This window comes from Centruroides vittatus, unplaced genomic scaffold (assembly GCF_030686945.1).
Source record: "Centruroides vittatus isolate TY-2023 unplaced genomic scaffold, ASM3068694v2 contig_364, whole genome shotgun sequence".
NCBI lineage: Eukaryota > Metazoa > Arthropoda > Arachnida > Scorpiones > Buthidae > Centruroides > Centruroides vittatus.
In genome coordinates, this window is record NW_027122188.1 from 5,365,825 (window position 1) to 5,388,775 (window position 22,951).

General features: G+C 35.4%; 2 protein-coding genes across 2 annotated transcripts in view; one reads left to right on the top strand and one right to left on the bottom strand.

The window, feature by feature from the left end:
• The window catches only part of LOC136975149 (putative uncharacterized protein DDB_G0282133), a 29,879-nt gene extending 11,916 nt beyond the window's left edge, over positions 1–17,963 (bottom strand). Inside the window, exon 1 of the mRNA XM_067270176.1 lies at positions 17,699–17,963. Coding sequence (XP_067126277.1) covers positions 17,699–17,816 — 118 coding nt within the window. The 5' untranslated portion in view covers positions 17,817–17,963. The remainder of the gene's footprint in view (positions 1–17,698) is intronic.
• A 266-nt stretch (positions 17,964–18,229) lies between these two features.
• Positions 18,230–19,476, top strand: LOC136975191 (uncharacterized). Its single transcript, XM_067270229.1, has 2 exons — positions 18,230–18,693; positions 18,764–19,476. Exons 1-2 carry the CDS (start codon positions 18,315–18,317, stop codon positions 19,288–19,290), a joined length of 906 nt encoding a protein of 301 aa, XP_067126330.1. The 5' UTR covers positions 18,230–18,314; the 3' UTR covers positions 19,291–19,476.
• The last annotated feature ends 3,475 nt before the right edge of the window (positions 19,477–22,951 follow it).

The following is a 22,951-nucleotide window of genomic DNA, read 5'->3' on the forward strand; positions in this document are numbered from 1 at the left end:
TGATAAATTTAATAATTATAAGAAGATTAAAGCCAAATTATTAAAAGTTTTTTTTTATTTATTTATTTTGTAAAAAGGCTTAAAATTAATTAATATTTTTTTCTTAATTCTACCATGGCTAATTATAAAGAGTAAATTTTAATAAGTAATTTTATATTTACATACTAAATTTTTAATGTTTGTATGTATTTTTTGTATTTTATACTTTGTGTTATGCTATACAGTGGAATCTCGCATAACAAGCAAAAACAAATTGTTAAAAAATGACTCGCTTAACGAGCGATGTTTTGCATAATGAGTGACAAGGAGAGAGGAAGTCCCGGATTGTGCACATGCTCCATCAGTCTGTGTTTAGCACTCATTCCGCTAGCATCTTAGTGTCACTTGTAATCACACATTTTTCCAAACTTCTGTTCACACATATTATTTATAAACATCAACAACCATAGCCTGTTATACTGTATAATTAACACACCAAATGATATGCCAAATTCTTGGGTTATGTAAAGGCAGTTATTAGAAATTAAATAATTTGACTAGAGGTAGGCAGTTATTCTGCTATCTTATATTAAATTTAATAACCAATTCCAAATTAAATTTTTAAAAAATGTCTAAATTAAAAATTATTTATTTATAATTATTAAATTTAATACAAACTAGAAACATAACTGCCTACTCTCTAGTCAAATTAATCAATTTATAATATTTAATTATAGCCTTTACATAGCCCAAGAATTTGGCATATCGTTTTGCGTGTTTATCAGACATATTATCTGTGATTTTTTTTTGTTTTCTGCAAATCAAATTTGCATTCCAGGTTGGTTCATTCCATGCTAGAAGAAAAGATGATAATTCACACTCCTTAACAATATATATTGTAGAATTGTCTTTAAATAAATGTTATACATAAAATATTTGAGTATTTTTTTCGGCATAGAACATATTATTGTATTTTACATTAATTTATATAGGAAAAACTGTTTCGCTTAACGAATGTTTCACATTACGAGTAAGATTCTGGAACAAATTATGCACGTTAAGCGAGGTTCCACTGTATTGTGTTATAAGTATATGCAGTGTTATACATCTATGAAGTGATGTTATGCACTTAATAATGTTATTCTGTTCTGTGAGAATGCATCATTTCAGGTTTTCAATACTGTCAAACAGAAAGTAAGTGCAGAAAATTCAAATGTGTGGTTGAATTACTTTTCAGTAATATAGGCACAGCTGCATAGTTCTGTCTATAATTAACCAGTGTGTTGTGAGGATTGACCTTGTTCTAATTAATACACAAAACATTACCAGTATGGTATCTGGAGTCCCTTGTTATACTAGTCCCAGAATGTAAGTGATTACACTCAGAATTTCTGACACAAGTAATAGGTTATATCTACAACTCAAGTTTTCAGAGTCTGGGATAGCAATGATTCAGTCACATGTGAAACCAGGGATAAGAAAATAGTGAAGGAAATGATGAGATTTAGTTGGAAAGAGTCACTCAACACAGTGAACTAAAGAAGTTTATTAGAATGAAAGTAGTTTGTACAGTATGTTACATAGTATTTGTGTTTATGTTCGTTATGATTGCAGAGAAAAAGTTTACAGATTATAATACGTTCAAATTCTGATGAATATTTCCTACGTTTTGTAACAAACAAATCCCACAAATGAATATTTTCTAAGTTGGAAATGCCTAGTAGGTTACCAGGACCCAGTTCTTTATGAAATAGAACTTTGGGAATTCAAAAAATGAGATGAGATGAGAAGAATAAACACAGATCTTGACAACTTGGAGAACAAGTAGCAACTCTCCCAAGGACTAAAAACCATATTATATGAAGATGAGATTATCCAAAGCAGTGACTAGCAGGTCAGTTGAGGAAAATGTGCCATATTCTGACTTCTAATGAAATCATATCATTGAAAGTTGTGATGTTAGGCTTGGTTGTGTTTTTTTTTTTTTTTTTCTGATTCTCACACTAGATTTTCATTATTGTTGTGTTTAATTTTACTTAAATAAACCTAAAAATAACCTGACCTGTAAGGTTCCACTCACAATATTTCTCTAGACTAAAATATAAGTACACAGCACAAAACACTTTAAAGAACCATAAATAACTCCAGTAAACAGATGGAAGAACTTTCAACAGATCTCCTTCAAAAATGTTAGTTTTCAAAGACCTGTTGAAAGGATCACAAATGTTAGTCCTTCTGTCTGTGATTATTTACTTTAAGGTGTTTTGTGCTGAAAACTAAAACTAACATTTTAAAAAAAATCAGTAATGTGTCATATTCTTGCTATCATCTGCATATCGAGTATTAAAGAACACAAATTCAATCCTCACAACAGAACAAAGCAGCTGAGCCTACACTAATTGAAAGTTATTTGACAAAGTGACAAAATCAGTATGAATTTTGTGCATTTACTTTCTATTTGACAGTATTGCAAACCTGAAATGATGCATTATATAACCAGTACACTTGCCCAATGCTCTGCCTACAAGTCTGATAGTTCTCTGTATAATCTCCTATGGCACATGACAAATGAAAAACCCTGTATAAAAAACATTTCACAAAGATTATTGTTTAGATAATATTTCACATTTCTGTTTGATTCTAAAATTTTATTCAATAGTAATTTTTATTTTAAGAAAATATTTCAAATTATTGAAATTAATAATATGAATAAAATGAGAATGTAACATTATTTTTAAGTGATTTACACCCATTTTCATAAACCAGAATCAAGAATTCAAATATTAGAACTTAATACAGTAAATTTCCATAAACATCAAGTAAAATAAATATTTATAGATTAACTTCTAATTCTTGATCTGAGATCTTCTCTCTTCCTATCCATAATAATAATATTTAACAATAATAATATTGTAATCTGATATTACTTGTTTCAGAAATTAGAACACATTACCAACTGGATAAGATTATAGAAAATGTGCAACAAAACCAAAACTCCAGTTTAAAAACGTCAAATACATTTTACACCTAAAATAAGAAAGTTATCATCAAAATTATAGCAAATTAAATGTATCATCCGACAGACTCTTACAATAGAAGAAATTAGTTATTATAGTAACCAACAGATGTCAAATACTATGTAAACATTCTTTTTCTCACTTTTAATGTTGTGGGATTTCTAAAGTTTTATTACTGTTTTAAACTCTCTCCATTTTAATGATAAAAATAATTACTATATATTTATTCTTCACAAAAATGGAAAATAAAGTAAAAATACTATGTATACATTCTTCGAAAAATTTAGACGAGGACGAATTTTATATACAAACAAAATATTCTGAAGAAATATGAGAGATAGATATTCTAATAACAATAAAAGAATGTTTTTAATATTGTTTATACCTTCAATAATTATTTACATTTGAATATTTGCAAACTTTATATGTTAACACTGACAGTTATGTAAATGATAGATATCCATCGTTTTTTATTTCAATTTTACTTCTTTATAGGCAGATTTATATAGACTTCAATACTTTTCTGTATTGTATTAGGAATTGCTATGATTTTACTTCTAATTATAAAAGAATATTTATACAGAAATAAAATTTTAAAATGACAGAATGGAATACATCTGCCATCATTGTGCTTATATATATTAGTTTCATAAAATTTCTGTTGTATGTTATATTACAGGGGTGGGCAAGCAAGAGTTCAGTGGGAGCCAAAATGTAGGTTTTGCAAAATGCATGGGAGCCGCAGTTCAGTACTATCGTGGCGAATAGTATGGTAAGGCATGCAATTTTATTATATAATATAAATATAATATAAAACAAATATTGAATTTTTTTAATAAATATATTTTCACAAAATTATAAAAGTAAAAATAAAAACAGAAATTAACACTTTCAGCAAGAACCACATGTAACTGAAAAAGAGCTGTGTGAAGCCCGAGCGATACTCGAGCTCATGTGTTTTTGATATCATAAAAATGTCAAATCAAGGGAACAAGCTTTTGATTCTGATGCTCGTAGAAATTGGAAGGATACTTTAAATCGGGAAATATTAAAGCTATTAATCGAGAGAAAAATGTTCTTTTTTTAACCTTAAAAGGAGATGCAGCGCTGATATTATGTATCAGACTTATAAGAATTCGAAACAATTGAATACGAGCAGAGGTTTCAAGTTGCGATTAAATTCCCTTGATCGGAATAAAACACAGTGTCGAATTTAAACCTTTGATAGCTCGAAATGGTCGGTCGTCTGCCTAGAGACAGGAAACCGACCAATCAGGAGCTGGAGATCCAGGGGAGAAAGATCTTATAAAAACCTGGATCTCAAGGGCAAAGCAGACTTTTCTCTGCCTCCCCTTGTGAAGACTTCTCCCAGCTTCTGTCCGTGTCAACCACTGTTCAGACTTTCCCCAGCTAACAACTATAATCAACTGTCCAGACTTTTCCCTGCCTCTACAAGTGGACACCATCCGATTGAACTTCGGGCTTTCACCATTCGTCACAACCTCCCACGGTCGAGCATCAACTGTCTGCCCCGGGGCCAACAACCGAACCATCAAGAGCAACCAGAAGACAAGACATGCAAGACACACTAGATTGTAAGACTTAGTGTAAATAAACGGGTTTGTTTGTCACTGCAGCTATTTGCCTCACTTTCCTTCACCCCACATACGATAAGTCCTGACATTTGGAAATCACGAATTCGGCGACCTCACACTGGTGTCAGAAGTGGGATTGTTATGCAATTTGGCAGTCCTACCAAATCGTAGAGGTGGCCGACATCCAAATTTTGCTTCTCGATTGGTTTAGTAGAAGGAAAAGTGGGACTGAACGATGGATACTGAGGCAAGTACTGCAGCGCGATCTCGCGATGCAGGTGGCAGCTCACTCGGTGCTTTTTCGGCTTTTGGGGGAATGATACCGACTTTCTCAGGAGAAAGTGGACGCGTCTCAGATTTCTTCGATACTTTGGAAGAAATTTCGAGTTTGGCAGGTTGGACCTCACGACAATGTTTAAGTATTGCAAAATGCAAGCTCTCAGGAATAGCTAGAGAATTTGCTTGGCAAGATCTTAGGATGAAAGCAGTCTTAGATTATGCAAATTTTAAACGCGCCATGATTGAAAGGTTCGATCGAGAACCGTATTCTATCCGAGTACAGAAGTTCCATGCATGCACTCAAAAACGCGATGAGTCAGTGCAGGAATTTGCGGTTCGCCTTCAGACGCTGGCAGACGCGACTAAGATTGAACAGACGGGTGCTACAGAACAGGAAAGTGCGATTATAAGGAGGTATCAACAAAAAGAATTGGACGAGAAACTTAGAGTTCAGTTCTTGCATGGCCTAAATGAACGCATAAAACGAAATGTAATGTCTCATGACCCTGCTACATTTTCGGAAGCACTACAGATTGCTATTAGGGAAGAGACAATAGAGCAGTTAACAGGAAAGACACGTAACGTTATTGCAAGCATAGGAAAAACAGAGGAGTCTCATTCAACTAGGTTCAATAAGGAAAAGTCTCACCAAAACCACACACTAGATGCGAAAATAAATAAAATTACCCAGCAGTTAGAGATGCTACACAAAAATTTAAGAAGTAAAACCACCCCTGGATTAGCAAATAGTCCTAGAAAAAGTGAAAGGTCTCAATTTAAGCATACACCTCAGAGGGTAGAAAGAGCAAGTCTCAGCATAGGGAATTACCGTCCCTATCAGAATTCACAGCACTCCTTACCCCCTCCAAATCACCCGCAAATACCACCAGCTGTTAGGCAAAGACAACCCCTCTCAAGATATTCCTATGATAGATATGTTCAGTTTCCCTCTTGGTTGGGAAATGGAGGTGAGCTGACAGGGTATTCCCCAACAGATCCAGCTTGGATAGGAAGTAGCTATTACGCTGGACCATTAACGGAGTGGCAGGGGAGAAATGTTCCTCCACAATTTAGAGTGGAAGGAGGCTTAAGAACGAATGCCCCTGAATGGCAGGTCCCAATTGTAGGTTCGACAGTTTCACCACGATATAATTGTATAGAACAGATACCATTTTATCAAGCACGTTATGGTCCTTGTGGACGAGGAGTTGATCAGAATAGCGAACAGTTGACATTTTCTCAAGCGCGTTATGGTCAATTCGGTCCAGAAAGTAGTTTTAATAGTGAACGAACCCCAGTTAAATGTCCTAGCAGAAATAAACGGATACTTACCTAGTGAAGTGTCCTTAATAGAACCAGTATCAGAAGATAACGTATTTAAGTACTACCAATGGATCACGACGACGGCAGTCGCGCTTCCTGGTATACTTCGGATTTTCGCTAAGTTTCCGTTAATCACTCCAGAAGGGTATTTCGACCTCTTTGAAATAATAAAATTCCCCGCTTATTTTTCGCACACGAAAGTATTCGCTTTTTATCAAGTTGAATATCCATACATTGCTCTGTCGCGAGATCGGCAGTTGTATATGTTATTGGAGGCCCACGACCTTCAGAAGTGCAGAGCGAGTGTAGTAACCGTAAGTGCACCGGAAGTAGCAGTATGGAAATTACCTTATCATTCGTGTGAATATGCATTATTTATGGCCGACGAACCATCGGTTAATAGAATGTGCAAACGGAGGGTTACAAGTTATCCAAAACCGATGTTCCGCCGAATAGATGAGGAAGGAACTTGGATCTATTCGACTCCTTCCCCCACTGAATTTGGTGGTCGAATGTCGTCAGTTAAGCAACTTACCAAAACCCGAAATTAAAATGATAAAATTAAATAATACCGGCATTTTTAAATTACCAATGACATGTACTGGACATGTGCCGGGAGTTCGTCTGACATCACACTTTCAATCGAGAGCAACCTTTACACTCGCAGCTCGCAGTCATTACGTCATACCAGCAATATCCGATATACTTAGTACTGCGGAAACCAAAATTCTAAAAAAGTACATCCACGGAAACTCATCCCCGAGTTTTCTCCGAGAACGAAAGGATGACTGGTCTTTAGAGATCGCTGGACGTGCATTACGCGATATTTCTAGGGATATCGAGACAGTGAAAACCGATGTCTTTCAAAATTCGTTGGAGGCTTACAATCATCCGTTATTAAATTGGAATATAGTCGTTATCGTTACTATAATAGCAGTTATTATAGGTCTCGTAACCGTTTGGCGTTGTCGAAATCGCATACGCCGAATAAAGAGATGGAAAGAGAGAAAAGCGACCTCTTTTTCCAGACCGAGAGAACGTCAAGAAGCAACGCCAACTGAGTTGGTAGAATTGACTTTGATTCCGAGCAGAACCGATCAATTACAGGTAAACAACACATCAGTGGAAAAGATCTTCGTTCCGGCCGTACGAGAGGGAAATATGATACCCCTCCCCGGAATAGAAACTTTGCCGATACAAACGAGACGATTATAATCAAGAAGCTGAGAGATATCTGTGTCACCCAGCAAAATAAGGGACTTAATCTCCTCAAACTTTACACTATCCAGAATATTATATTAATAACTTATTCCCTTTCTTTTCTGTTTTTTTTAGAAAAATAAATAAATAAAAGAATGGAGGGACAGGAATCAACCGAATGTCGGGAGGTGTCTGGAGTCACTCAGGCTATTCCTCCATCTTCGTCAACAGATCCGGCGTTGATGACCCTCTTCCAATGCCCGGTTTGTTATGAATACATTAGACCTCCGGTCTATCAATGCTCCACGGGACACGTTGTATGTGCAGAATGCAGGACACGGGTTCAAAGATGTCCCACCTGCAGGGGATGGATGAGGGACAACAGGAATTTCCTACTGGATCAGGTGGCGGAGATGCTGGCGCTCCCTTGTAAATTTAGAGACAATGGTTGTCAAGAGATTTTGGCTCTCAGGGATAGACGAAAGCATGAGAGACGGTGCGCTTTTCGAACTTGCGCCTGTCCGTCGCTCAGCTCAGGCTGCCATTGGGAGGGAACCCATCACCAGGTTATCCCTCACGTAGTAGACAAGCACCCCCGAGTGATTCATTTGAACAATCATACCGTTTACATGGCATTACTCGGTCTGGACTTGCCTCAACGTTTGGCTTGGACTACCAGAACGACCTGCTACCGACATCATTTTATAATCCAAATCATCAAAACCGAAACAGAGGATGATTTTTACCTACTTCATCTCCTCGTCCGATTGGTAGGACACCGGGATGAAGCAACTCATTTCAAAGGACGGATAGAGGTGAATGGAAGAGGAAAGACATCGATTTGGGAGTCTATTCCCAGAGACGTCGCAGGAGACATAAACCAAATCACAAAAAACGGGGATTGTATGACTATCCGCGCACCCACAGTTAAACAGCTTTTAGTGAATCGCATCTTGTCGATGGCAGTATTTATACGCCCAACACAGACGGAAAGGAACAGTTTGACTGTGAATCAGGAGGAAGAAGATATTTAATGATACAGATCGGTCCACTATAAAACAAAAACAAAAGGGAGGAAAAAGGTTTCCTATGAGAAAATGATTATGGTCATAGTCCTTGAAATGTATATGTATATATCGGTAATCATGATTCCCTCAAGTTTATTTTGACTGTCTCTTTCTGTATTTTACCCAGACCGAATGGCGACGGGACCAATCCAGATCCACAGTTCAATCGGAGAAGGAGACGGCCCCGATAATTGGGATGATGAGTGGGAGCCGTTTGTTTCTGCTTCGACATCCCATGAATCGGTGAAAAGAGAAGTAGATACAGAAACGGTCCGATATGCGATCGAAAGAACCCGCAGAAAATTGAACTCTCCGAGAGCTGAAATTCTCGTCCTACCGGAGGGAGTCGTGTTAACTGAGGAACTTCAAAGGGATTTGGATAGGGTAAACTCACTCGTCCAGGTTAAAGCGGACGAGAGGGGCGCTACGATACAGGAAGAAAAGAGCACAAAAGAAAGAAAAACTTCGACGGATCTAACCGAAGAAATTACACAGAAATCTCCATTATCCGAATCCCAAGGTCAAGGTCGGAGAGCGGCATTTTACCTGGCTTGCCTAGAGCGAGCGGGTGCGATAGGATCTACTGATGTAGGAGGAAGAGGAAGAACACTAGAGCGATGTAATTCCAACGACATCAATCCACAAGGAGGTAGATCAGTAAGAGGAGCGTCCGTTTCAAATACTTCCAATTTTAGAGGAAGAGGAAAAGGACGAAGAGCTTCCGCTTTAAATACCACTAACGTTGGAGGAAGAGGAAGAGGGCATGGACAACCGATCTTAGACTCCCAGTAGAAAGGAAAGAAAAACAAAAGAAAAAAAAATAGGGAGAGAAAAAAAACCCTCCTATTGTATACACTGTTTCTATAGAAAAAAAAACATTTAAGATAATCCACCAAATAAATATATACTACGTATATGTATATGCAATATATGCTTTGTTGTAAGAAAATATATTCTTAAGAGATAATTATTATTACTATTGAAAAATTTAATAAAGCCAAATACAGTACGATGCTATTATGTCACCTATTTTAGAAAAATCATTTGTCAAAAACAGAATTTATGTTATTGACATTTTATTTCGATAAACGCGATTGTTAAGACATAAATACGACGTTACTCTGTCATATTAATTATTGTACCTACCCCGTTTTTGTTATCCGTGTGATTATACCTTGAAAAACTGTTAAGTATCATAAACTTTATATGTATCCCAAGCACTGAAGAACGTTATTCTGGGTGCGACCGGAAACACCTGATATTCATGATTGTAACGCGAAACCAATCTCGCGCGCGCGCAAAGTAAACTTCGTCTCCTTGTCGCGTATCGCAAGGTGTGTAATAACCGATTTAAAGAAAAATGTTTTTTTCCGCGCGGTCGTACCTATGGAAAAATGTTGCATTCCATTTTGTAGCAACATTTTCAAAAGCGCCGGAGCCCTGTGAAGCCCGAGCGATACTCGAGCTCATGTGTTTTTGATATCATAAAAAATGTCAAATCAAGGGAACAAGCTTTTGATTCTGATGCTCGTAGAAATTGGAAGGATACTTTAAATCGGGAAATATTAAAGCTATTAATCGAGAGAAAAATGTTCTTTTTTTAACCTTAAAAGGAGATGCAGCGCTGATATTATGTATCAGACTTATAAGAATTCGAAACAATTGAATACGAGCAGAGGTTTCAAGTTGCGATTAAATTCCCTTGATCGGAATAAAACACAGTGTCGAATTTAAACCTTTGATAGCTCGAAATGGTCGGTCGTCTGCCTAGAGACAGGAAACCGACCAATCAGGAGCTGGAGATCCAGGGGAGAAAGATCTTATAAAAACCTGGATCTCAAGGGCAAAGCAGACTTTTCTCTGCCTCCCCTTGTGAAGACTTCTCCCAGCTTCTGTCCGTGTCAACCACTGTTCAGACTTTCCCCAGCTAACAACTATAATCAACTGTCCAGACTTTTCCCTGCCTCTACAAGTGGACACCATCCGATTGAACTTCGGGCTTTCACCATTCGTCACAACCTCCCACGGTCGAGCATCAACTGTCTGCCCCGGGGCCAACAACCGAACCATCAAGAGCAACCAGAAGACAAGACACGCAAGACACACTAGATTGTAAGACTTAGTGTAAATAAACGGGTTTGTTTGTCACTGCAGCTATTTGCCTCACTTTCCTTCACCCCACATACGATAAGTCCTGACATTTGGAAATCACGAATTCGGCGACCTCACAGCTGCATTTCCCCATGACTGTTATATTACATTAACTAGAAAGATTTTTATAGCCAAATGAACAGCAGAATTCTTCATCAGGCTACTTAAGGATAATTAATTACTTAAGTAGCCTAATACAGAATCTGGAGGTTTGTTTGGTATTTAAATTAATTATCAAGTTGGTTGTATAAGTTTTTATAGATTAATTATAAACATTCTATGATAAATTTATAATTTAGTAATAGTTTCATTTGTGGTTTTTTTAATATAATTTTTGATTTTAAAATATATCTTTGTGGAAAGAAAGAAGAAAAAATTATAAGTTGATTAGCAAAACAACGACTTAAATTTTCAAGAAGCCAGAAAATATCTTTTTTATTAAATGATAAGTTAAGATGTTTGAAATGTTCATCATTCCATCATCAGACCATTGTAGTTTAATGAATATTCAAATTGCATCATTTTTTTACACAAGTATTACACAAAACAAACAATTACAATATTATTCCGTTTTGTATAATATTTCTTAAATTTAATCATTTACCATTACACTGAGAATTAATTATTGCATTTATCCAAAAGATAAATTAAATGTAATTAATACAAGTATGTCCTCTTAAACTTGAAAAAAATAATAAGACAGACGTTAAAATATATTGTATTCTAATACATGATAGAGAGGGATTGATCAATTTTATTATTTTTTTCAGAAAAATCATCTACTGCTTTACTTTTGTTTTTAAATCTGATTACAACATATAAAATTTATTTAAGTGTAATTAATCACAAGTCAAGTTAAACATTAATGAGATATAATAATAATAATAATAATAATAATCTCTCTCCCGTGGTCACTACCTGGTCGTGGTGGGAGAGACTGATCCATAGGGCAATGCAGGCTGGAGCACAAGCTCCTGGTAGGGACACCCATGCCAGTAAGGTCTATGGGGAGAAATGAAGCTAAGAGTGACCACATTCTGTGGTGATATTTATTATGATAATAACTAGATCAAAGTGTGATACCGGCTCGGACGTCGCCCGGGTTAACAAGGTCTGTGTTCGTGGGTTAGGCAGAGGCTCACGTTCGAAAAATAGGCCACAGTCTCCCTTGGTTACCGGTGGCGAAAGCAGCACCGGCTCAAGCATGGCTATCATGGCTACTGCAATGCCCTCAACAGATGTGAGGAACCAACCCAGCCTTGGTGTTTCTGTGGCAAAGCATCCACAGACCACAAAGACTGGAAAACCACGCCAACAGATGAAATGGACAGTAGAAATGTACGAGTTTATCATCCGTACTTACTACACAATCACAAAACTCGAAACAAACATGACAGCATACAGACAACAACTACACCATAGATTCACACAACAGTATCCTCATCTCACTGTCACCGAACAAAGGGTTGTTGATCAAAAAAAAACAATTATACACAACAACCTTATTCCACAAACAACACTTGAACATATCAAACAACAGGTTGCTGATCAAATACATCAACAGACAGAAACATCTAACATTAATGAAGATCATGTAACCTGTCAGGATAATCCAGCAACAAGCATTGATAATAACACACATACAACAATTACCACTAATGATACTACAGACACTTCCTCATCCATCACTGATAACATAGACATGGATTTAGTTAATACGCTCTCACATATATTTCAGGAAACACTCACTAAATATACAGGCACAGATCCCACACAACGACCACGAATACCAAAAATCAACACGTCAAAAGAAGTAGGAAAAACACTAAATTACGTAAACACTCACTTACTACCACACTACATTCATTCAATTTCTACACTCGCAGACATTCATACATTAGTTTACGCTGGGGCAGTCACAGTAGTGACACACCATGGACTGAAAGTACAATCACAGACAAACACACAGAAAACAAAATTCTATCACAAGCCTGCTTGGCAGAGAAGAATAGAAATACAAATAAATGACATTAGACAGCAATTAGGCAGGCTGACACAATACGCTAAAAGCAACATAACACCCAAATTAAAGAAACAGCTCAAAAACATTTTCAAGAAAATAAAAACACACACAAAACATGAACATCACAACACACGCATTACAGAATACATTGATACACTAAAACAAAAACTTGCTGCCAAAGCACGTAGACTCAAACGATACAAAACATGTACACTACAAAAACAACAAAATAAATTATTTACAAACAATGAAAAACTCTTTTACAGACAAATTAATAACAAAGCAAACACTGATACACAGCACAGTGGCACACCAACAGAAGAAACTCACAACATATTGGTCTTCTCTTTGGTCCAGTGCTGTCACACACAATGCTGATGCAGGCTGGATCGAGGAGGAGAACAGAAACTTGCACAACATACCAACTATGCCCTGTGCTGAAATAAACATACATGATTTCCAATACACTGTTAACAGAGCACACAACTGGAAGACACCTGGTGTAGACAACATTCACAATTTCTGGTACAAAAAGTTTACATCACTGCACCAGGAACTAGCTAAATACCTAACACACATTATCATCAATCCACAGGACATGCCAAATTTTCTTACTCAGGGCATCACCTACATGAAACCTAAAAACAACAATACCACAGACCCCACACAATACAGACCAATTACGTGTCTTCCAACACTGTACAAATTATTGACATCCTGTATCGCAAACAAAATATACAAACATATTGAAGAACACGACATTCTAACGGAACAGCAAAAAGGTTGCCGTAGAAATCACAGGGGATGCAAAGAACAGTTACTCATAGATTCAGTCATTCTACGGCAAGCACACAAACAACACAGAAACATACACATGGCATATATAGACTACAGAAAAGCATTCGACAGCGTTCCACACAGTTGGCTGCTACATATTCTACACATGTACAAAATACATCCATCACTCATTGCATTCTTTCAAAACACTATGCAGCACTGGAGAACAACACTACATCTCAGGGTTAGTAACACTTCCATACAAACAAAGTAAATTTTTATTAGGCAAGGAATTTTTCAAGGAGATTCCTTGAGTCCTCTCTGGTTCTGCTTAGCCCTGAACCCATTATCCAACATGTTAAACAACACGCAATATGGTTACAATATCAGACACGAAAAAACAAACACAGTTTACACTGTCACATCTCATGTACATGGATGACATAAAACTTTATGCATCCACACAAAAACAACTTCATCAACTCCTACAAATCACACATTCATACACCAAAGACATACAAATGGAATTTGGCCTAGATAAATGCAAAACACTTCACATAGAAAAAGGAATCCTGAAGAAAGAAGATTTTGCGCTTGGAAATGGAGACATTATTGAATCCATGGAAGAGGGCGAGTTCTACAAGTATTTAGGATTCCAACAGGCCAAACTAACAGAACATACACAAATAAAGCAAAGATTAATTAAAGAATACCAAAGTAGGTTAAATGCTATTCTCAGAACACAGTTAAATGCAAAACATACAGTCAAAGCAATAAACACATATGTCATTCCAGTACTTACATATTCTTTTGGAGTTATACATTGGACTCACACAGATCTTGAGCAACTCCAAAGGAAAACAAGAACTACACTTACTAAGCATAAACAACATCATCCTAAATCCGCCACAGAAAGATTAACCCTTCCACGTAAAGATGGCGAACGTGGCCTGATTGACATAGTTAACCTTCACTACAAACAAATACAGTCACTGCGAGAGTTTTTCTACAAAAAACAAGAAACATCACAATTACATAAAGCAGTAACTCTAGCAGACTCGAATAACACACCATTAAACTTACACTCACATCATATGGACACAACGCAACATATAAAAAGCATAGACACCATTAAGCAATCGTCGGCTCGAAAGGCACTCCATGGCAGGCATCCTTATGATCTGGCCCAGGATTTTGTTGACAAAACTGCGTCAAACAGCTGGTTAGCACGGGGATGCCTCTTTGGGGAGACGGAAGGATTCATGATCGCCATACAGGATCAGGTTATAAATACTAAAAACTACAGAAAACACATACTCAAAGATACAACACTCACAAATGACACATGCAGAAAATGTCATGTCATGCCAGAAACTATACAACACATCACTTCTGGTTGCAAGCTCTTGGCACAGACAGATTATCTACACAGACATAATCAAGTAGCAAATATAATACACCAAGAGCTTGTAAAGAAACACAAATTAGTAGACATCCACAAACCATACTACAAATACATTCCACAGACAGTATTGGAAAACAACACGCACAAAATGTACGACGACAGAGCCATAATCACAGATAAAACAATTTACCACAACAGACCAGACATCACACTCATTGACAAACACAATAAAATCACATACATTATAGACATATCCATTCCAAACACTCACAATATACAAAACGCATGTGCTGAAAAAATTAGCAAGTACACAGAACTCGCCCAGGAAATAAGGCATCTGTGGAGGATGGATAGGGTGCTTATTGTACCTGTTGTTCTCTCCTCTACAGGTGTCATACCACACACACTACACAAAAGCCTGGGCACATTACAATTGAATAGAAACACATACATCACACTACAGAAGGCCACTATATTGAATACATGTCATATTGTGAGAAAATTCCTGAATACAGACACACACACTGATACACTTCTTTAATTTCTGTTTTGGTTACTATGCCTTGACTTTGGTCCGGCATAGTACACAGCCACCGGTGTTAACCGAGCATCTCTCACTTAACCCAACATATTAATAATAATAATGCTGGATGGCTTATAAAAATAACAAGTTCATCACACATTAAAACCTATTACCAAAATCAACTATACATCTACAGATCATTTCACATCTTTTGATCAGATGAATGGTATCAGTTGGGATTCTGAAAATTATAAAGAATTCAAGAGCCTTTTTTTGGTAACACACAGTGACCTAGTCAAAGATTTGTCAACAATCCATTCTCTTCACTAAGTAAATAGACTGATCTCTGCTATTTTGAATTTTAAAGCCCTGTACTATAAGATTAAAACTGTGAGTGTAGCTGATCAAATGATGAAGAATATGGCTTAATAAAAACATTTATAAGTTGTACAAAAGTTCCAAACATTTTCAAGTCTTTCTGTTTACTTATGGAATTTAAAGTTACTTAATTGTAAAAATTTTAACTATCTCATACTAAACTCAAAACTTTTTATTTCATTTTTAATTTTTCTGTTAATTTATAAAATAACAATATTTAGCAAACTTTATAATCAACAAACAAGTTAAATGCTTAACTTGTTTGTTGTGTGTATATTTATACAGTGATACAGTGACTTAATTTAATATTCAGACAGATGTGTAACTAATAACATATAAAAAAAACTAAGGTTGAATTTATTTTGTTTATTTATAACACAAAAAATGAGCACATGTTATAAACATATAAATTGAAAATTAAAATTGTATACAACAACTTGTTTTAAAAAATGAAATTGGGATTGATTTCTACAACTTTTACATTGCAATTTAATATCCAAACACACAAAAAAACTATTATTGGAAATAAAGAATTTAATAATTTAATATTTAATTGGGCCTCCTTAGTTGGGAATATTTAGTTAGCCTTTAATCTCTTCAGCATTGACTGAATCAAGGCCATGTTCAGTAACATAGAATGCCAAGTAAGAAATCTAAGGGATAGGAGAGCAGATCTAAGTATTCTGAGTATCCTTAAATGGTGTGCTAAGTTGGTAAGTTACACTGTCTTAAAATGGTTGATGAGATAATCATCATAATTATAATTAATTTTATGATCATTACAAAAAGGTACAAGTATATTTAGTCCAGCACAAGCACTCATCTTGCAAATCATATGTTGAGACAAAAACAAAGACATCACTAGTAGTAACAAAACAAACCAACTGAACTAATTAGAATTCTAAGCAGTGGGAGGAGTCAAGTAGATAGAAACAAGTTCAGCATCACAGCACAACTTAGCAAAAATTCTGTAAATACTGAACAAGACTCAGTTTTCAGGTATATTAAGGGTTAATTTCATCTGTTTGGTTCCTGTTGTTGTCTGTCCAAATATTAAATGGATGCATTTTTCTAGTCCCATCACTGCTAACACAAATATCTTTTTAAGAAATAATTTCAGTTACCGTATTTTACGGACTATAAGACGCATTTTTTTCTTCGAAAAATTGCCTCCAAAATTCAGGTGCGTCTTATAGTCCGTAGCATCTTATATGTATTTTATATGTATTTTTTATTAAAAAAAATGCTTAAAAATTAAAGTGCGTCTTATAGTCTGTAGCGTCTTATAGTCCATAAAATACGGTAATTGTTTTATTTAATATTCTATAAAACATCAATAACACGTTTTTTATTATAAATATCAATAATAATATGAAAATGTTTCTTATATCCCTTTAATTTATTTCTTAAACATCTGTCCAAATATTAGATAAAGTCATTGGCTGCATTCAGCAGAGTCAACAGCTGTAACCGAGCAAAGGCGATTCAATCGGTAGCTGTTACAAAATTACACCTGCCAAACGACAAGCAACGTATGTGTTGGATCAAAAAGCAGCCATCATTGGTCACTTTCAGGTAGCGATAGTTACTAAAGACATTACTAAATGTGACATCAAAATACCAAACGTGTTCCAAAATAGTGCTACTGTAGAGGTTGTTTGACAGAAAAACACTCAATAGCTCCGGAACTGTCAAGTCTGCCGAACGCAACCACTGTATATAAAGCAAACATTTCATATATTTGTTAATATTCAATAATCTAACTCAGATTAACAATTCAATTTTGTTCACTGTATTGCATTTGAGTGATGTGTAAAATTTGTATCTGCAGTGTAAGAGCTCAAGTTTATTATTTATATTTATCTTAATTCTTCTCAGTTCAGTCGTTATGGATTGTATATAATTATTTCATAATGAACAGATTTCCTTTTTGTTTTCATTTCTCAGTTAATGTATTGTGATAAATACTTTTAATATTTACCTTTCTTATCAATCTCTTGAAATAAACACTCAACATCTAAATCGTCGTCTGAATAAATTTCCCAATTAGCGCCTTCTAAACAATTTGCAGAAGAAATTATTTTTGCGGCTGAGTTCATAACTGTAACTTGCCTTCAACCATTTTATAACATACCTTTACTTATTGTAAAGTATATAAAACATTATATTTACATACACATAAAGCGTTTTCTTAAAAATGTATCTTATTTACTTCGTAATATTTTGTAATAGGCGCTACAAATACATGCAACGCCACCTGCAAATTTTGATCTTTTTCCGCTTATTTATCTGATTTTATTATGTTAAAATATTTTTAAAAATTTGTTTTAATATTTATTCGTGTTTTAACACATTATTTTTGATATTAATATAACTAAATTTATAAGAAATTTATTTGCAGAACTGATTGGAAGGGACAACTGCTCCCGATAGAGAGGCCCGGTGGTTTCGATTCATAACTGTATTACCACGTGTGTATTTGTTCAAGTGTTTTAAAGTTATGTCGATTTTTATTTTTTGAGTTTTTTTTTAAAAAGTATACTTTTTACGAAGAAAGGCACGTAAATTTAGAATCTGAATTTGTTTAGACATTCATTATGCCTACAACCTGCTTTGTTCCTGGCTGCAAAAGCGGTTACAGAAGCAGCAAGAGCGAAGAGAGGAGACATTTTTTTAAACCAGGCAAAAAATTCTTACAGTCCTGGGAAATAAAAATTCCCAGGAAAGATAGGGAACTAAGGTATAATTCTAACATCTGCGATGTACATTTCGAGGAAAGGTTCATAATAAAAACTTTTAAACATCATATAAATGGACAGCTTGTGGAAATAGAACGAGAGAAATGGACCTTAACTTCTGATGCGTATCCAACAATATTTTTCAACCTCCATAAATATTTGACAAGAAAACTTCCAAAAGAAAGGAATTTACCATCAAAAAGGAGTTGTGTCAATGAAAAAGAAAGTAAATTTACTGGTAAGTTAATTTTATTTATTCATTCATTTATTTCTAATACTGTTATCTCAGTGATTTAGTTATTTATTAGGAAATGTCGAGACTGCTTCCATTCCTACGGTTACCCTTCAAGAAGAGACTAATGTCAACAATCATAAGATTTTGCCAGAATTGACCACTGAATCTTCTGTCTCTACAAATAAGTACATAGTACTTACATCTACTTCATTGGGAAATTCTACAGGAATGCTTAAATGCAAAGAACAGATATATTCTCTTTGCAAGCAATTAAAGAATTGCAGAAAAATGAAGAAGAATCTCAGAGAAGAAAACAGGCAACTGAAGAGAAGAATGCTCAAACTCCAAAAAGAGCTCGAGAGTCATCAACTTAACAAAACAAATTTGCCTTACAGACAAAAATTACTTATTTCTAATGCTGTCCGTTTGTCACAGTGCAAAAATAAATGTAGAATGAGGTATGACATTGAATGGATTTTAGAATGTGTGCTATTAAGAATAAGATCACCTGAAAATTATGAGTTTATGAGGAAAAATAAGTATATGCCTCTTCCTGATCGTTCTACTTTAAGAAAGTATATAAGTGGCATTGATGCATGATTTGGATTTGATCTGGAATTGTTTGACAGACTAAAAGATAAAATCGTATAAAATGGATCCATAAGAATGCAAAGGAATCTTAATGTGAGATGTATGTGCTTTTGTAATGCAATTTCATTATGGACTTGGACAACCCACAATTTGCTTTATTTTCAAAAAATATCTGCTTTAAAAAATAAAAATTCTGCTATATTGCTTTATTCTATTTAATTAATTTATTTTTTTGACACTTGCATTCAGCACACAAATTTTTTTCTTTGCATTTTTATTGGTTTACCTGATTCTCAATACTACTTTTACTGTATATCTTTGTATGACTCTGATAAATCATCTGAACATGAAGTGAATATGAATGTCCAAATTTTCCTTGGTAAATAATGATCTCTTTGGTGTGAGAAGATAGTTCAGGGTAGAAAAATTCCTCTCTATATCTGCCCTGCTGGCTGGAATTGACTTTTAATGCCAGCTAACTCAAAATCAACATTTCCGTGTTTCCAGAAATTTATTATATCATTGCAGACAGCTCTGTTTTCATTGTTGATCAAAGCATTATAGTATGCTATCTCTTTCTTTGGTACCTCTTTCTTAGAGAATCTGCATAATTGAGAAGTCCATTGTTGGTTATGATTTGAATCTAGGACTTCAAGCTTTTTCCAGAACTGCCATGCTGGATGTTTGTGATCTAGATAAAGTTGGAGCTTCAAATCCATACTAAATGCCTTCAAGAATTTGCCAAATATCACTTCCTACAACACTAGATTTGGATCCATGCTTTGACTCCAGTTTCTTGATCAAGTTGCATAAGGCTTGGCTTGCAACTGCATTTAGCTGTTCTTCAAGTTTGGAATGATCAAGTAACTCTCTGAGTTCTTGTAATGCAGCTTCTTCCATAGTCTGATTTTCTCTAATCTATGTCACTACAGCATTCCACCTCTTATGATAGTACAAAACTGTGTCTAGCCATGCCCCCATCAAGTCAAGTAATAACTGGTACAGGCAGTGTGAAAGAGTGGTTCTTGGCAGATAGAGCTATCTGCAACGAATGCCTTCTGTTTGCTGCCTTTATCCCTGAGATGAAACATTTAGGATGCTGTTCTTCAGCATCCTACATGTGTAAAATGTGCCCATCATGTCATATGGAACAATCTCTTGCACACTGGCATGAGTTTCAAAACAGTAGCATTCATATACAGAATGTTGTCTGTCAAAACTCCAACAAAGTTGTTTAACTCAACATTCAAAAGTTTAAGAGAGGCAAACACTTCTTTGACAATGATATCATTGTTGCACTTCTCTACAGTCTGTGATTGCACTAGACAGAGTGGTTTCAAGGCACACAACCAATGTATTTACAACTTTCCTGTTTTTCATATTGACCAACTCATCTAGTTTCCACAGAATGTCAGCACCTTGACACATTTGTGCAGTAGTGACTAAATATGTTTCCAACATTGGAGAAAATCTTGTGCAAGATGCTTTCATAAGGCAAGTTTTCACTTTGAGATAGTTTCAAATTTGACTTCATTCACTTTTGGAACCTTTGTGATGGAAAATGTGTGTGAAAACCACCATTTCCCCCCTCCAAAAATACCTCGATGTAAGCATTTGTGAACTGTTATTTACGATATTTGTAATAATTTTTGTTTAATCACTTTATATTAACTTTTTTTTTTGCTAAGTATGTATTCACTTGAACTTTGTTAAAACCTTAACCATGTCTTGAACAACAATCGAAGTGTAAGAGGAAATTCACCTATTTTAACAATCTAGGGTAAAATATTACCAATCTATTTTACCAAACCCCCTTTTCCAAATTTTTATATCGATTTAAAATGATTTAAATAAACGAATTAAAATAAAATGGTTTATTATCCAACTATCAGAAATCACACAACATGCCAAGGGAAAAAGAAGAAGCAGCAATTAGAGGATTAAATTAATTTGTAAAGGATTGAAAATATAAAAAAGGGAAACATCGTACCCCCCTTTTCTCACGGCACCGAGTGTCATGGTGAGGCTCTGACTTCCACAATGTTTACTCATTAAATGAAGAACCTAGTCAAAGCAATCAATGAGTAATGATGAGAACTGTTACAAAGCAAAGATGAGTCACACCAATGCAAGGATGACACTACAAAAGTAGTCATCAAAACTTTTTGATGTCATTACCAAATAACAATATTTTTCTCAGAAGTTTGATGTCATTACCAAATAAACAAACAACAAAAAACCCTCTCATCCACGATGATGACACTGCCAATTGATCATCATCCATGACGAACTTTCTCATGCTGAAAGTGTTTAAAAAGGAGAGCTCCAACCTAATCTGACCAGCAGGAGCGAGAGAGAGAGAGAGAATAGACAAGCACCAGACCAGACAGACACCAGAAACCTCTGCAGCCTTGACCGCACTTCAGACCCACTTCACTTGCCCCCTCCATCGCTACCAAGAGGTCAACAGAAGCTATCATTAGTAAGCATCAATAGTAGACCAAGAGAGTGAGTGAAACTGGACTTGGAGACAGACCGACTGTCTGAACAGACGAGAGAAGACATCTGGTTTGTCCGGTATGTTGTGAGCTGCATAGTTCGAATACCCCCCGTTAAGTACCCCTCCTCTCATTGCATAGATAGAGAGAGGCAAATTTCCAAAAATTGGATTTGATAACTTTGTTCTAAACTTTCATTTTTTTTAATAATAAATTCCCTTTAATTGATTATATCTGGCTCTGCATTCTTCCTCCTGAGAGGCTCATTCCTGGACTTTGGAGTGACTCTTACCCTCGCGCCTTAATCATTTATTTTGTTTCAATCAGCGGTGTGTCCAGTAAAACACACCTGGTGGCAGGACTCTACCTAAAACCTACGTAATAAAACATCTTGATGGCCCCAAACCCCACATGTGCAAGGGTAGTCCCACAGAACAGAATATGGAAACCATGCCTTGCCATCTTGAAGGTTTACTACTTCCTGAAGCAGTAAAATGACAAGGTTCTGTTCTGTTGATAGTACTCATGCCCTTACAATGTTTCAGTCTTGTAATATGTGTACTCACAATGAATTTCGTTTCATGGCTGACCATAGTATTACAGTACTCGCAGCATGAATTTCCATCTTCCCTTCATCAGAAAATTCACATAGTCAAAGAGCTGCTGTAACTGATGTCTTGGGCATTGACTTAATATACAATGAAACAATTATCAATCAATCAATCAATTCTTTATTGTTTGAACCTTAGTTCATTATAAAGGGGTTACGTAAAGCCGAAGTTAGTACAACATAATAAATTAATACAGGATGTTACAAAATAAAATACATACAGTGATACACAAAACCGAAGTTAGTACAATTTAACAAATTAATGTAATAGCCTAATACAAGATAATACAAAGTAAAATACACAATAATAATCATATTTTGATGTGAAAAAAGGATATATATTGATTATATCTTTCCAGGATTTAAATCTTGTTAAACACTTTTTCCTGCTTGCTTCAAATTTTATACAATGAAAAAATATGTTCCCAACACTTAATTAAATACTTTATTTATTCAAATCTCTACTGCAATATATCAGACATAACTAACAGTTATGAGATCTTGGGGAGATGGGAGCTATATTGCCAACTGTTAGGAATGAAAAGTCATTACATTTAAAAAA